A 16622-nucleotide genomic window follows, 5' to 3' on the forward strand; every position below is an offset into this window, starting at 1 on the left:
AAAGATATTATTTAAATAGAAACTACCTATTGTATCTTATCATATTAATTATAGTAAGAGTTGTTCATCTATATGCTTTTTTATCCAGTGTATCATACATTATTATGCAACTTCAATACACATGCAGCAGTGTATTTCAGACCGGTTTATAATGAGCGCAAATGACCTGCTGTCAAATCAAGTCAAGTTTATATATATATCACATTTCATATGACAAGCATGAACTCAATGTGCTTCATGATACAGAGAAAAGATACAGAACAATTACAAGACATGACTGAACTCATGGGTGTTGCAGTACTGTTGAATCTGCAGGGTGCCCCTCCCAGGGGATACGTGCACTACAGCCACCAAGGCCAGTGTGGGGGTGTGACAAGCACATGACCTGAGGATAGTGTGTCTCTTGTAGGAGGGGCCACTGTGGATCTGGACTGGACACCCTTCAAAAAGCTCTCCCTCTGACCTGCTCGTCCCACTCAGCCAGGCTTGTTGAGCACAGCGGACCCCCTCTGGACATCATGGCACTCACACAGGACCCCAACTTCCTCAAGCTGCAGGAATGGTACACAGCCCACGCCCTGCAACTCAACATGAGGCACATGTTTGAGGCCGACAAGGAGAGATTCAACAAGCTCAGGTATACATCCGATTCAAATCATGCAAAAATGCAACATGCACAGAACCACTGAGCATTATACATGTTGTTAAATTGGTCGCATTATCAAAATCACCCTGTTTGTCCAATTATAGTTTTGATATTTAAAAAAATAAAATCTTCATATCCCATCACTGATGTTGTTTGGTGTTTGCACAGCCTCACCCTGAACACTGAGGATGGAGACATTCTTCTGGATTACTCCAAGAATCTGGTCACAGACGACGTCATGAAGATGCTGATTGATCTGGTAAATTCATGTTTATCTTAATGATTCATGGATTATTTTCAAATGGCTCCGCAGCTTTAATGAATACTTCCCTTTGATCAACGTCATCTGACTCATAACTCCATCTGAAGTGGGCGGCTGTGGCTCAGAGCGTCCGTCCTCGAACCAGAAGCTCGGTAGTTTGATCCCAGCCTTCCCCATTCGGAAAGGTCATATCAAAGTGTCCTCGGGCGAGATACTGAGCACCAAATTGCCCCCCTCCCACCCCCACCCAGAGAAAAGTGCTGCACATACATGCACTGTATTAATGGGTGTGTGAATGGATGAATGGCAATAAATGAACTGTACTGTAAACAGCTTTGAGTGGTCATCAAGACTAGAAAAGTGCTTTATAAATAAAGACCATTATACATTCATTTAGGTCAAATTTAATTTGAAGCTTGGGTTTCCCATTAGATCAAGGTCCTGTGAAGGGGACTAACATGTACTGTCTTCTTCAGGCCAAGTCCAGAGGAATGGAAGCCGCAAGAGAGAAGATGTTCAAAGGAGAGAAGATCAACTTCACTGAGGTGCTCATTGGAACTTGACAGTGTCTCTTCACATGTATCCTGGTGTGGTATAATAACACCACCTGACATTAAAAACTATACATGAAATTCAATTTAGTTTGTTGAACGTGAACATTGAATGCAGTGACTGCAACACCTGGAACATATTGAATATCTTGATCAACAACAGAATACGCTGCCATCAGGCCAGGATCAGTGATGAGTAGAAGTGTTTGTGTTTGATCGTGTGCATGTGCAGGACCGGGCTGTGCTCCATGTGGCTCTGAGGAACCGCTCCAATACTCCCGTCATGGTCGGTGGCAAGGACGTGATGCTTGACATCAACAAGGTCCTGGAGAAGATGAAGGGCTTCTGCCACGTGAGTCGAACGCAGCACCAGCTTTGTTGCAGGTTTAAAGAAAAGAGGAGACGAAATCCAGTTTGATACCAGTTGTGATGCTCATGTGCATCTGCTTGCAGAGAGTCCGCAGCGGCGAATGGAAGGGCTACACAGGAAAGGCCATCACAGATGTTGTTAATATCGGCATTGGGGGATCTGACCTTGTGAGTGTTTTACTGCTCCACACTTTTACATATTTCACTCCTGTGAGCTGCCCAGCACAGTGCGTTCAGGAGGACTCCTTTCCTTGACATGCAGGGCCCTCTGATGGTGACTGAGGCCCTGAAGCCTTACGCGAAGGATGGACCGCGTGTGTGGTTTGTGTCCAACATTGACGGAACGCACATCTCCAAAACCCTGGCCCACCTCAATGCTGAGACCACCCTCTTCATCATCGCATCCAAGGTAGATGTTCATCTGTATTTAATGAGTAACAAATACACAACAAAACAAATCCCCACCCGACATCATATAAATGAGCAAATAAATACAAAATTTAGGACAATTAAACAAATGATAAATAAACCATACAGCACACCTTATGCCACAATAATTACGTTAACACAATGCTGATACAAACCGGACTTATCTCAATTGTAATGCATTCTTCTATATTATTCTATGCTTTATATATTTGACATATTAGTGAGTATTTATGAGTATTTTTTGACACCAGCCACTCAGATTTTGCACCAGTGAGGTGTCACTGTGCATTTATTCAAGACAATTATAGAGACCTGTTTTATTAGTATTAATACAAATAATGTCATTTTGCAAGGAAAGCCTATAACTTCTGTTTAACACACAAATCTCCAGCATAGGTTCAGATATATATGATATTAGTAATTGGTATGTATCTATGTATTGTGTTAACCTGAATGTCCTTCTACAGACGTTTACCACTCAAGAGACCATTACCAACGCTGAGTCGGCCAAAGAATGGTTCCTGGAACACGCCAAAGATGTGAGTGTCCATAGACAGCATCAGAGTAGACACTGGACAGCACATTCTTCATGTTCTCTAAACATATCCTCTGCATATTTCAACAGAAAGCTGCTGTTGCCAAGCACTTTGTGGCCCTGTCTACAAACGCTGTAAGTCACAACCCACGATCAGAGGCTGAATCCTCCCTCTGTGTCCCTCTGCTCCATCCTGACCATCATGCTCTCCTCTCTCTCTCTCTCTCTCTCCCTCAGCCCAAAGTGAAGGATTTCGGCATCGACACAGAGAACATGTTTGAGTTCTGGGATGTGAGTGCAAACATTGTGCAGTCGTCGCCCCTGGTCTATGATGGGGCTGAAGGCAGCAGCTATAAATAAATAAGCTTTTTGACCTGTGAAGTAGGTGCAGGGACAGACACTCTATCACAACAGCTGCTGGGAAACCAGAAGCCCATCTCCTCAGACAGTTATTATTGGTAGCGACCTTTTCTCTTGCAGAGGTCACTATAAAGGCTGGGTTCTTTCAAAGGTCAGGGAGCTGCATTCAGTTACATTGTTGGTATTTAAAGGGTAACAGCTATATTATGGTCTTTATGACCCAGAGAAGGTAAGTGCACAGAGTATTACACTGCTCAGGTTCTGCTAATTAATGATAGAAATGCTTGTGGTTAACATTTAAGTGCATTGTAGTTACCATCCTCTTTTGTGGTGTACAAAGCTTGTTACTCTAGTTTAAAAAGGGGTTTGGAATGAGGCGTACATATATATTTAGTGTCTCTGTTTGTTTGTTTCTTTTAGTGGGTTGGTGGTCGTTTCTCCTTGTGGTCTGCGATTGGCATGGCCATTGCCCTGCACATTGGTAAGTATAGTGAGAAAATACTCTTTTGCCTCCCAGTCTATAGAAGGAAAAAGAAACCAGCAAATCATGCATCATACTCTAATATCAAAGTTGCTATAGGGACATAAGACGAAGGGCCTGTTGCTATAGCAGTGGCTCTTCAAGGTTGTGCTTAGAAAGAGTGGTGCAAAATACTTAATAGTCCACATGCCAAAAAGGATGACAGTAAAATGCTGATTTATAGCAGATATAAAATTCACCATGTCCACCTTCTCAGAACGTCACAATGCTATCGTGCTTATGATGGTGATAGATGTAAAGTCAGGGGTTCACCAAAGTTATTTTAATCCTTACAATCAAAACTCCAAACGAACAGAAATCTATGTGCAAAGATTTGCTGTTACTTAATTCTGGACTAAACTGTTGGACCAACCACCACTGTCATCCTTAGATCCATGCTGCTAGCACATTGTTAAATCTGACACGTTGATCTTGCTTCTGCAGTTTGAGTAAAACTATTTGTGTTGAGTAGAATTTAGGAAACTGATTGCCTTAGATTTATTAAACAAGCATAAAAGATTATGATAAATTCAAAGAACAGATTTTTACTCTGATAAATTGCCATCGTTAGCTTAAGATAATGAGACATCCGACATTATGTAATGGGAACACCTTTAATTTTTGTGAAATTCTGAAAGTTCATAATTGCCATGAGTGAGTCTAATTACAAATTTAACAGGAATTTCATAATGGTGACAATGTAAGCAAAAAGAGTATTATTACGAGAAGTACTGATATATATATATATATATATATATATATATATATATATATAAGTAAATATATTTTTAGAATTACTTATTCTTATTGAAATATTTTTTGATAGTCTGGGTGTTACCAACGTTGCCAAAATGTAGCGTTTGTAACAGCAACTAAACATTACATTGGAAACTATTTGAAATGTTCCTGGCATGTGCAAAGTGACACCTATAATCTAAAAGGTCGCGATTTAACATACGTCTATAGCATAGTCTCAGAGCATGATAATAGAGTACGCCCATTCAACACAACATGCTACAATACAACGCTGCATGGTGTCTGCACAGCTCCACATGTAACACTGAGCTCCAATTCACTCCAGGAACACTTGGTTTCAAACCCTTATCGGCAAAACAAGAGCATTACAAACATTTCATGATTGAAGCAACTGGATAAAGAGAAACACTAGCATATTACCTTTAACAGTGCATGGATTACAATTACATAGATAGTGGCTGTAGTAACTATTCAGGGATATCATTTGCTGATATTAGCAGAGAAATACAGTAAAATAAGTGTTATTCAAATAAGCTGTGCTAATTATCAAGTTTTCCGTTTACTTTTCTTTCTCCTCTCCTCATCAGGCTTCGACAACTTTGAGAAGCTTCTTTCAGGAGCTCACTGGATGGTGGGTAAAAAAACTAAAATCTTCTCTAATCCCGTGTTCTAATGTAAAAACAACTATTTATATGCTGCATCCTGTTGTGGAGAAGACACAGAATACATGAATGTAAATCAGCCTCACTCCTTCCCCTGCAGGACAACCACTTCCGCACCGCTCCTCTAGAAAAGAACGCGCCGGTCCTGCTGGCGATGCTTGGCATCTGGTACATCAACTTCTTCCACGCTGAGTCGCACGCCATGCTGCCCTACGATCAGTACATGCACCGCTTCACTGCCTACTTCCAACAGGTCTGACACCTCTTCAGGCATCTCAGGCCTCTGTGTGGGCCTCCCACAAAAAAGACAAGTGTATCATTTATTCTAGTTGTTCAGCACTACAATCCTTAACTTTGACAAAGGGAATAATGACTTGTGAACATAGTTATATGTCAGTGATTGACAGAGCGGCACTTTGTCTGTGTTACTAGTGTAAAATCCTCAGAGATAGTTCAATGTCTGAGACACTTTTGATAATAAATGTGTTTGTTTACTATAGGGAGACATGGAGTCCAATGGAAAATACATCACTAAAAAGGGAGAACGTGTCAACTACCACACTGGGCCAATAGTGTGGGGCGAGCCAGGAACCAATGGGCAGCATGCGTTCTACCAACTCATTCACCAAGGTATAACCAGCAAAGATACATGTTCAATATCAGATTCATATAGGTGAGTCAGTTATTCAACGTGATTGCAATTCACCAAAAAAATATTCTACTATCCTTCTGTTATCCCTTATCCTGGCTTTACTGATAGCCTTGCTAAGTTGTTAGCCTCATGCTGTGAGTCTACATGAGTCTTTGATGCAGTGTGACTGTGTTCACCTCAGGAACACGTATGGTTCCCTCTGACTTCCTGATCCCTGCTCAGTCCCAGCATCCCATCAGAGACAACCTGCACCACAAGGTATCGCTGCTGTGAACACCGATTTAACTCAAATATATGCTTTTACACAGCAAATACTGAGATCAGTTTCCTAGCTTGAGGGAATTTTGTTTAGTTGAATGGTAGAAAAATCCAGTTACTAAAAGCACTTTATCATAACTGAATGTATATTAATTAATCAAAGTCTGCAAAACATCTTTTTGTGAACTTAAAGGAATTTTAGGCCCAAAATTGTGATTTGTGCTGCTGCTGCAGCAGTGGTGTGCACGTGTTTATGCATGTGTATCAATGACCTGGCAAACCTGAGGAATACATACTTCTGAGGGATCATCACAAAGGTCACAGGCTGTTCTGCCCAGGTGCCAGCTGGAGTGTTCATGTGCTCCAAGAGCAGTGATCTGACTCCCTTAGTGCTCCAATGTTTTTGCTGACAGGTTTAACTCAGTATGTTTCTTAGAAATTGGGATTTGCATAACTCAATAGACTCTGATATAGAATGCCAATATACTGTACAACATAGTCGAAATGCCTTGCCTAGATGACATCATTCACTGTAAAACGCACAGTGCACTGCAGTTTGTCTGAAGTTGTGTGTTTGATGGCACCGTAGATCTTGCTGGGAAACTTCCTGGCCCAGACCGAGGCCCTGATGAAGGGTAAGACCACAGAGGAGGCCAGGAAAGAGCTGGAGGCCAGCGGCGTGAGTGGAGATAATCTGGATAAGATCCTGCCTCATAAAGTGAGTCCAATCAAGAGACAATGACTTACGTGACTGACTTGAAGGGAATCAACGGTTTTCATAAGATTTATAACATCCTTAAGTAACCAAGCAGCTGTATTACCTGGAAAAAACAGCTTCAGTGATGGTACAATGACAATAGAGAGAATGGTGCCTACTTCATTCCTATGTTACTTTTCCCACACCTTTTCTTGCACTGTGTGAAACTATGGTAATCGGGTAATTAAGTGGTTTAAACTCCCAACAAAATAATTTAGAACAACCTGGAAGTCACAAAAATTAAGTTAAATGATTAAAGCAACAAGATGTAACTTTAAAGCAAGAACTTTGTCTTTCACACATGCACAACACAGCAGGAGGTTTCCCGCTGAGCGACTTCACAACAGCAACAAATTCACATTATTTTTATTATTATTATTACTATTATCAGCAAAGTCTGTCAATGTGTGTAGCTCTGACTGCGCAATGGTGGATATTACCCACAATCCCCAGCTTCATGAACCAGTAGAGCTGCTGCTGTAACAAAAACACCAAACTCTGTTTAGAATTCTTCATATTTCAAAAGTCTCCTTGTTGAAGTTTGTAGCCTAGTTTTTAGTGTTTTTAACTGATCTACAGGTCAGCATTGCTCCTGAACTATCAGTCGGCTCCACACTTCCCGCAGGAGGTCGTACCCCTTCTCCAAAGTTACATAGAGCCAGAACAAGCGTTCAGGATGAGAACTGTGAATAAAGCGGCACAATTTGATCTATTTCAAATCGTGTTAAAATAATGAATCACCACTTGTGGCTGTAGAGGCTGCTGTTGTTCAGTTGACGTAATGCAGTGTTGCTTTAAACCTGAACTTGACAAGAGGCAGTCATCTCATGTTACTTTTAGGGAAAAAAAGTCATGCACGGTATGAGGAAGTGCAGCCAGCAAACAAGCATGGGGACTGGTGCCCTCCAGTGACCTTGAACAAACACAGTAATACAGATTTTATGAACAGGATCTGTGATGATGACATGCTCACTGCAAACTGTGTATAATGAAACATGTCTGCTGGTTCAACACAGGTCTTCCAGGGAAACAGACCAACCACCTCAATCATCTTCAAGAAAGTGACACCTTACACACTTGGAGCACTTATAGGTAAAAGTCCTACTGTTTGTTTCTCATGACTTATTATGAGGCTTCTATCATAAAAAGTGTTACTGTTAAAGGTCTGATTGTGTCCGGGACAGTAAGATAAGAGAATAGTTGATGTGCAGCACCATTGTGTTACCTGAGATATACAACTACATAAATAAATCACTAGTTAAGCCTCTCTGTTGTAGCATTTTTGTTGTAATAACCATAATTCTGTCTTGTCTCATAGCGATGTATGAACACAAGATCTTCATCCAGGGTCTGATGTGGGAGATCAACAGTTTTGACCAGTGGGGGTGAGTTTGGTTTTAGCTACATCTACTGGTTTCAGTGAGCAGCTTTCAGTTATGGGGTTAATGTTGAGATGTTAAGGAGAAACTGCGTGAACTTGTTTGACTAAAGGTACATAACTGTTTCAGGATGCATGATGATTGCTGAAAAACTAGTGCCCTACTTTATATTTTAGATCTAATCAAACACCTCAAGTGTGAAGTTGTCTCTAAAACTCATATTTTGAGGCAGAAAAATCTGGACAAATGATCAACAGAGTAATTAAAACCCTCACAGTGTTACCATGGCTCTAACTATCCCTTTTCTATCGAGCTCCTTCATGTCCTTTGAGCATCCACATCACTGACCCCCTGCTCTCTCTTCTGTCTGTGTCCGCTTCATCATCAGAGTGGAACTGGGCAAACAGCTCGCAAAGAAGATCGAGCCCGAGCTCAAGGACAAGACAGAGGTCCACTCCCACGACTCCTCCACCAACGGACTCATCAACTTCCTCAAGAAGAACTTTTCCTGAGCTGAGTCACAGTCGTCGCACCCCCCCCCCCCCCCCCCCCCCCCATGACGTCCACTTAACTCCACAACATTAACCAGCCTCATGAGCTGCATGAACAGCCGGTCACTCCCACACAGCTGCAGCCTCATTATTGATATCGTGATCGTCTCCAGTGATGTTTTTTTCTATGTTTGTTACAGTAGTTTATCACTATGAGGGAAAAGCTTTTTGTATTAGAGTGTCGTGGATGGATATATGATATATGCCTCTCCACTGTCACAAGAAATTAAGTTTCTGGAATAAAGATCTTCACACAATCCTCTGTGTCTCATGTGCACACAAACACAACAGCTGCTCACATATGTGTGTCACTGTGCATCACAGAGCTGACGCCTCAATGAGCCCGTTTGAGTAAGACACCACTAGATGGCATCAATGAGCCAGATTTAGTTACTAGGAGCAACTATCTCCTATTTATCCAGTGGAACAAAGGGTCAAAGGTCAATCCATCTGCAAGGTTACTACCGACAATTCCCCAGACATCATCCATTTAGAGAGAAAAACAAACAGCATCTGGACTAAAAGCCGCTCCATGCTGGCAGCACATTTTAACGTTAATATTATTGAACTGAATTCACTTCATGTTTTAGTACCGTTGTTCCAAAAATTGGTGTGTGAACTTCTCCTATAAACATGAAAATCACACGGTAAGAGGGACTAGCAGATTGCAGAGGGAAACATGTGATGCTGTTAACCACAAAGCACCAAACAACGCCGACCAAAAATATACCTCAACGTCTTTTGATCCTCTTCATACTTGTTGCTGGGTACAAATTCAGAGTGTGGATAAAGGAAAAGAGAAAGTTTAGCACAAAAAAAAAATCTTAGACTTCTAGACACTGCTGGGTTTTCAATGCTGTTGCCAGGCAACAACTTTACTTCAAATCTAACTTGCTCTTTTCATCTGTGGCTTGGAAACAAGATACGGAAGAACGTGAGTTTGACTGAGGACAGAGAGCTTTATCACAGTCAGTGTCAGGATGATGCACATGATGAATACAACTGTCCAAGATAAACAACATCACATCTCTGGATGAAGTCCAACCAACTCCTAAATTGTGAGGTTGGAATAAAACAGGCAGCGTGTCAGCCTGAGGAAATAAGTGATTAGGACCTGCCTTGGTTCATTGGAAGAATCAAGTAGCATCATGAATGCATGAAAAAGTCTGTGTGCGTTCCTGAGATGTTTGTCAGACAATGGCATCGCATACCCTCACATTCCACTTCATGCTTTATTGGTTGGGACTGTCAGCCACTTTTTTCTCCCCGCCTCTCTGGCCTTTTTGTGGCTCCCCCTCTGACTCGATCGGGGTCCCAACCTGCCCCCCGGTCCGGTGGTTGCTATGACGACGTCACCACCCCATGCCATTTTTTTGACTGTGCAGTCCCAAGGTCATGGCTGTGTCAGACAGACGCAGGGTTAGGGATCGGGTTTAGGAACTGACTAACTACCCCTTGTTGCTGAGAAGTGATGTGGATTCCCTTCCTGAGCTTGTCCTCCACACATTTGCATTCATTGTGCCGTGCTGTGCTGGAGGCGGTGTGAGTGTCAGTGTCCTTGCATGTCAACAAGCTCGGAAAGTTGGCCTCCGAGGTGGTGGAGCAGCCTGCAGGTCTACAGTCAGTTTGGATTCTCACTTGAATTAGTTTTCATAATGCACAAAAGTCTCTTCTCCTCCCAGGAACCTTCAGGGAACATATCTCTCTCGGGATAAATATTAGCCCTGCAACAACAGGACACACAACACATACTTTTCCCAATATCAAGCCCGCTGGATGGGGCCTCTCAAGTTCCCAGTCTGTGGTCTGAGGCTACCATTGACAGCAGTGACACACAAACCCTGCAGGCTGTAAAAAAAAAAAGAACAGACACCAAGTCAAGCCCAGCTTCATTTTTTCCCACGACTACTGGAGTTATATAAAGATTTACTTAAGTATGTGGGCAGAAGTTGTCACACTGCAGCATAGGAAGCCAGTAGTTCTCCCTGGAGACTGCAGGGGGCTCTAGCTGACCCCTTGCTGCTCCACGTCCCCACTCAGTATCCACAGATCCCATTAAGCTGCATCCATCTTAAAACACATTTTTGCTGGGATCCATGTGGAAGTCAAAACACATTAAAACCTCCTTGCCCGTTCAAATACAAGAACATGGATTTTGCATTATAGTTCCCATGGTAACAGACATGTGAGCATGTGGTGAAGGGAAAACGAAGGAAAACAACTTCAGAAATATTCTCAAGTAAGAGAAGCATTACAGTTATTGTTTTGAAATAAGACGTCAACTTAAAAATATGTGCATTTAAAATGTTTCTAAGATGTGACCTCACAGTGCAGTCAGAGGTTTTCTTTTAACGCCTACACTTGGTGAAACTAGCAGACAGCTGGACTTGGTTGTGCTCCTTGGACACAGCTCCGGGTCACATATCTTCTTATCTGTGTGGGCTTTTCAATACTGACCACTTCCACTGGTAAGGCTTTTTTGTCTGGACGGCCTCTCTTGAATCTGCACAAGTACAGATATACTGACCAACATCTGGCTGTTATTCAGCAACAAAACAAAGAAATCCTCCCACACTGATGTCCGCCTATGTTGTTCTGCTGGTGATATGAATATATCATAACGTTTCGGACTGGGAGTGACAGCTGGTTATCTCACATGTTCCAGATCAAGGTTGTTTCTGGCTGTGGAGACATATGTTGTGTCAGACAGGGCTGGTGGGTGTTTTTTGATGAGTGTATTCTTTGTGCAGCAGTCGACAAAGAACACACACATGTCTTAACCTTCACAGTCGTTTGAGGCTTATTCAAGACCAACAGAAAACAAGTGAATGAATCACCTCCATCTTTATTGACAAAAATTGATAAGCACTTTATTCCATGTAGCACTTGCATAGTCTGTTATGTTTGAATGACACACCTTCATGTCAATAACATAAACCTACATTAGTATCTAGGCCATGAAGGGGAACAGCTACATATATTTTTTTCATGCCTTTATTTTGATGGGAAAGAAAAAACAGTGGGGAGCTGGGATGGAATCGAACATGGGGTCACTACAGGAAGACTCAATCCTCCACATGGGACACAGACCAGGTGAGCTGTTGGGTGCCCAGGGGACAGTTTTTTATTCATATTTGGTATTGAAGTCTGGCAATTTAATACTGTTGTCTTAGGGGTACCCCTTCTCACATAAATATATTTTTTACAGCTAATACACAGATTTGACCGTTTAGTATGTGATTTCATGTGTTTGGGAGAAGTACTGTGTATGACAAAAAGCACAAGTTGTATAAATCTTTTTGTGGCTTCAGATAGAGCTGCAGATAGGCCTATCAAGATTACAAGTTTCAAAACGAAAACAAATCTCTGGGAGTGGAATTAGATGCTTGTTTCTGTTGCAAAAAATCTTTTTTGTCTGATGATAGAAGTGCAATGCTTCTTCAGTGCAATGCTTCTTCAGTGCACTGAATGTGAACCACAATGTCCCCAGTTCAAGGCTCACAAGGACCTTTGTTGCATGTCCTTCCCCATTTGTCACTCCCCTCATTCCCTGTTTTGTCCCTAACATCAACCATGTAATAAAGGTATCACAAATCCATAATAATACATAAACAAATATTTTAATTGAATGTAGTTGGAACCAAATATCTTCAGAAGAAACATTCCATGTTATCATATGAACAAAGACATTGTTTCTAGTAAAACACGTTGCCGTCTTTATGTCATTTGTTTTTGTGGTCTCAGGAGCAAAAAGGAATCCAATCTCCTCCATTGTAAAGAGAAGGCAGATTCTAAGATGAACATCTCATCACTTTGGAAAACCAAGTGAAAACAGTCTCTCGTGGCTCAACACCACAAGGGCAACGATTTGTGAGGTGACTCAAAGTGTCTGGTATTGTAATATCTTTCCCCCTCCACTTTCTGGAGATGAAATATGATTCTCCTCCAGAGGTGCTCCAAACATCCTCTGCTACTGTTGCTGAGGCTTGACAAGTAAATACATCAACTCAACGTCCTGAAGAAAAACAAAAACACGAGGTGTTTGAAACACATGTTGTCAAAATTCAAACGAGGTGTATGGAGGAGATCCGGACAGAAAGGTAAGTCAAAGGCTGCATATTTTGGTTGCAGGAAGGGGACAAAGTGTCAGTAACCAAAGCCTGAGTGTGTATGAGGTAATCCTGTGGTGAGCATATTTTCACTCATTTCCTGGCAGTGGAGGGACCTGTGGGCTCCGTGGGGAAGGTGTGCTTTTTGTGCATTGTAACAGAGCTCACCTCAAAGCAGATCCCTCAAGGGGGCTCTGCTACCTCTGCACACACACACACACACACACACACACACACACACACACACATACACACAGAGTGAGGGAGAGCGAGCTCCCTGAGTCACAGGGTGGAACCCTCACACACATAAAGGGTGCTTTGTGCCCCAACTCATGGAGCTGTCAACCAACACCAGCGAGTTCCTCACACTGAACACCACTGTTCGCAGGAGAGTGGGCAGACTCTGCTTTTATGTACGCCCTCACAAAAATGTATCAACATCTCCAACTAGTCTGTGGCTCAGTGCCTTATAACTACAGGTGCACTCAGTGTAATTGACATTTGAAAGTAAAATTGTATTAAGGGCATGCAGGTTTTGCCTTTTTCTTTTTTTTTTCAAGTTATATCCTACAGTCATATTATACTATTCCAACTGGAGAGCTGCTTGTTTGTTTGTGTGTCTGCTACTCCTCCAAATTCCATCCTTCAATCCTCCAATCAAAACACAAACAAGGTGAAGAGGATTGGCATTTGCATATGATCGTTCAAGAAGAAGAAGAAATAGAAGTTGGGTATAATTCTGATGCTGATTTGCTCTGTACCGTCAGCATACTAATTCTAATAGCTCCCTATCTCAGCATTCCTATAAACTCCGTAATGATGTGAAAGATATAACCTGAAAAGAAAAAAAAAAAACACTGACAGCCATGTTGTGCAGTTACAAAACTTGCCATTGAAGACATCCAATTTCCTCTTATAAACCTTTGTCTAACTTCCTTTCTCAGTTAAAATTGACAACGGACAAGAAGATTGTGTTTTATGTCCAGCCCTGCACAGCCTTCTCCAGAGGAAAGAGAGCTACGGTGGCCAACACGTCTCAGCATGGGGGGGGGAGACCTCAGCTCCGGATGAGGATGTGTCATGTACACAGTTCCTCTGCTGAATTACACATTTGACAATATTTTACTGTTCTTGATGTATACATTTCCTCACCTGGTTCTTCTCCTCCCTCTTCATATCATCTTCCTTTTCCCCTCTGTGTACACACACACACACACACACACACACACACACACACACACACACACACACACACACACACACGCACACACACATATACATTGTGATATGACCAAGAATGTTGAAAACATTGACACTGAGAGTTTGGTGTTTAGCACAATCCTTCCAGTGCACATTTAAACACCGTCTTGTAAGCTCCATCTTGTATAATTGGCTTCCATGAGGCTATAAAGACTGGATAACTTGATTTCTAACCCTCTTGAGGTTGAGCCAGGCATCAGTTATTCATTTAGCAGGCAGGTTAGTAAGAACTTGAGATCCCTGCTTCTTCAACCCACCCACTCACATGCAGAAGTGTACTGCCTGTGGCGTGTTCTTGTTCCTTACAACCCATGACACACACGTCCTCTTCCACGTCTTCATCGTTCCACAGTTTGTCACTGTGAGACCTGGAGGTATAACCTTCCTGAGAGGTTAAAGCTTCCACGGTTCATTGGAATTACAGCAAACAACACACACACACACACACACACACACACACACACACACACACACACACACACACACACACACACACACACACACACACACACACACACACACATACTTTACTGCAGGCCTCCTTCTGCCTTTCTTTCTATTGCTGAGATCATTTGTGTTCTTGCTGCTTTTTCTATCTCAGTGTGTTTGCATGTGTGTGTGCGTGTGTGTGTGCATGTGTGTGTGTGTGTGTGCGTGTGTGTGTGTGTGTGTTTGGAGGATGCGTCACACTTCACTATTTGATATCAGGAGAAAGAGGAGAATTCCTTTAATCAACTAATCAACTTTATGCTCCAGTTCATCCAAGCGTTTGAACAACACAGCACCACGGGGGAGCAGTCTCTATCCAAGACTCAAATCCCAAAGCCCCGCCCTTTTTAACAAGTCACACAAACAACTGTTAAAAGAGTCGTTGAGCATCGAATGAAACATCGTCAGGAGAACCACTTTAATCATGAGAAGTAAGTTTAAGTGGCAGAGATCTGGAGGTTTCTTCAATCATCACTGGGTTTATTTGTCATACTTTCAAGAACCAAAGGAATTTTAATGTCAAATATGAGACAATATTTATTCCCCGACTTAATTTGAGAATTTTTTTAAATTTGCATAGTTTGTTTAATATGATTGTGTGGTCTTTTCAGGGATGTTAATGAACTGGAGCAGTTTAAAAAAGAGTCAGTACCAAGGGAAGTGACTCGTTGGCAGCACAAATTAATAAACAAAAATGCACTGAAGAACCACAGTAACTTTTCTTCTTGATTAAAGGTAAGTAACTACTTACTCCTAAATGTACTTTAAGTGCTAAAAGGAAAAGAACTTGCACAATGTATTTTATTCTCTAATGTAAAAGTATATGACATAAAGTATGGGCCAGGTTCTAATGTTATCCGTCTGCTCTGATTGGATCAGTGGATCAGTTCCCTGTAGATTTAACTTTTAAAAAATATAGAAAAACAATGTGAACATGTAACACAATGCATTTTAAAGTGTTCTGCAGTTGAAAGTACAGATATTTGCTGATATATGTATTGGAGTAAAAGTGAAAATTACTCAATAGCAAATCTACTTCAAACCGCAACTAAGTAATTGTGCTTTGATACGTCTCATTACTGCGTTATGTTTTCTGTTCTCATCATCATCTCGTTCATCTTCCTCAGGTTTTCTGATGGTCATGTCTTTTCCAGGCTTCTGATTATTTGACCATCAGTGCGCTGCATCCCAGGAGGGAGAGTCCATCACATGACGGCCTCCAGCACAGGGTTGCATGCTTGGATGTAACTCGACTATGTGTGAAGATCACCAGCCCTGAGCACAAATTCAATGAAGCTATTTGAAGTGTTTTGTGGGAGTTTCTCGCAAACCCACAGGCTCTGAGATTGTAAACGTCGTCTCAAATTACAAGATGCATTTATCGTTTTCATAAAAATGGTGTTGTGAGGATTTGTGAGGATCACTTAACGTGACTTGTGTAAAGTTCAGATACTGGCTCACTTCAATAGAAGTTACAGCCGGTGGTTAGTTTATCAGAAACTGTTAACAATGGAAAACAGTTAGCCTGAAGCTGTTCAAAGGAAACAGGATCAGTTCAACTGTAAAGTTACAACACACGTGGAGAAACTCTGTTCAATATATTGATACATTTCACCAGAAATGTGACATTGTAATGTTTTCTTTAGTTGAAGGACAGATTTTATATCCTGAGTGAAGCTTTTTGTTTTAGACTATACTTTGTGATAAATATTAACATTAACACATTAATGCTTGATAAACAGCTAAATATTTGACAAATTTGGTTTATAATTATATTGCAATAATTATCATTACTGTTTTAATGCTTAGCCCTTAAATGTGATTTAAAAAACAAATTCCATGTGTAATTTTTAATTTAATGTAATAATCTATCATTGATACTAAACTGTTATTATAATCCATCATCTATACGGTTAAAAATTTCTGATTTCAATAAATGAATATTTATAATAAAACATGCATATATGTAAGTGCATGTAATTTGTGGTGGTAGGTTTTATGCTGTACTACACAAAAACACACATTTGACAGTCTTGATTAGCTTAAAATGACCAAATAAAAAAATACATGCAACAAA

The 16622-nt window shown here is 41.3% G+C and overlaps 1 protein-coding gene across 2 annotated transcripts; it reads left to right on the forward strand.

Annotated features, from left to right (window-relative positions):
- The first annotated feature begins 518 nt into the window (after positions 1-518).
- gpib (glucose-6-phosphate isomerase b) lies at positions 519-8648 on the forward strand. Of its 2 annotated transcripts, none has more exons than XM_061068424.1 (18): positions 519-637; positions 815-905; positions 1385-1453; positions 1692-1811; positions 1913-1996; positions 2091-2237; positions 2725-2800; positions 2887-2927; positions 3030-3083; positions 3573-3633; positions 5016-5059; positions 5191-5343; positions 5591-5720; positions 5924-6000; positions 6590-6718; positions 7774-7849; positions 8076-8142; positions 8525-8648. In XM_061068424.1, the coding sequence occupies exons 1-18, from the start codon at positions 519-521 to the stop codon at positions 8646-8648; spliced, it is 1662 nt and encodes a 553-aa protein (XP_060924407.1). The 2 variants fall into 2 exon arrangements, with proteins under 2 accessions (XP_060924407.1, XP_060924406.1); XM_061068423.1 differs by having other exon boundaries at positions 2725-2796; positions 2883-2927.
- Positions 8649-16622: the final 7974 nt, after the last annotated feature.

The sequence above is a fragment of the Limanda limanda genome, chromosome 3, assembly GCF_963576545.1.
Source record: "Limanda limanda chromosome 3, fLimLim1.1, whole genome shotgun sequence".
Taxonomy (NCBI): Eukaryota; Metazoa; Chordata; class Actinopteri; order Pleuronectiformes; family Pleuronectidae; genus Limanda; species Limanda limanda.

Coding starts and splice junctions, on each gene's coding strand:
- gpib (XM_061068424.1), top strand. CDS start 519: ATGGCACTCACACAGGACCCCAACTTCCTCAAGCTGCAGGAATGGTAC. Junction 2,238..2,724: donor TCTTCATCATCGCATCCAAG/GTAGATGTTCAT, acceptor GTCCTTCTACAG/ACGTTTACCACTCAAGAGAC. Junction 2,928..3,029: donor TGGCCCTGTCTACAAACGCT/GTAAGTCACAAC, acceptor TCTCTCCCTCAG/CCCAAAGTGAAGGATTTCGG.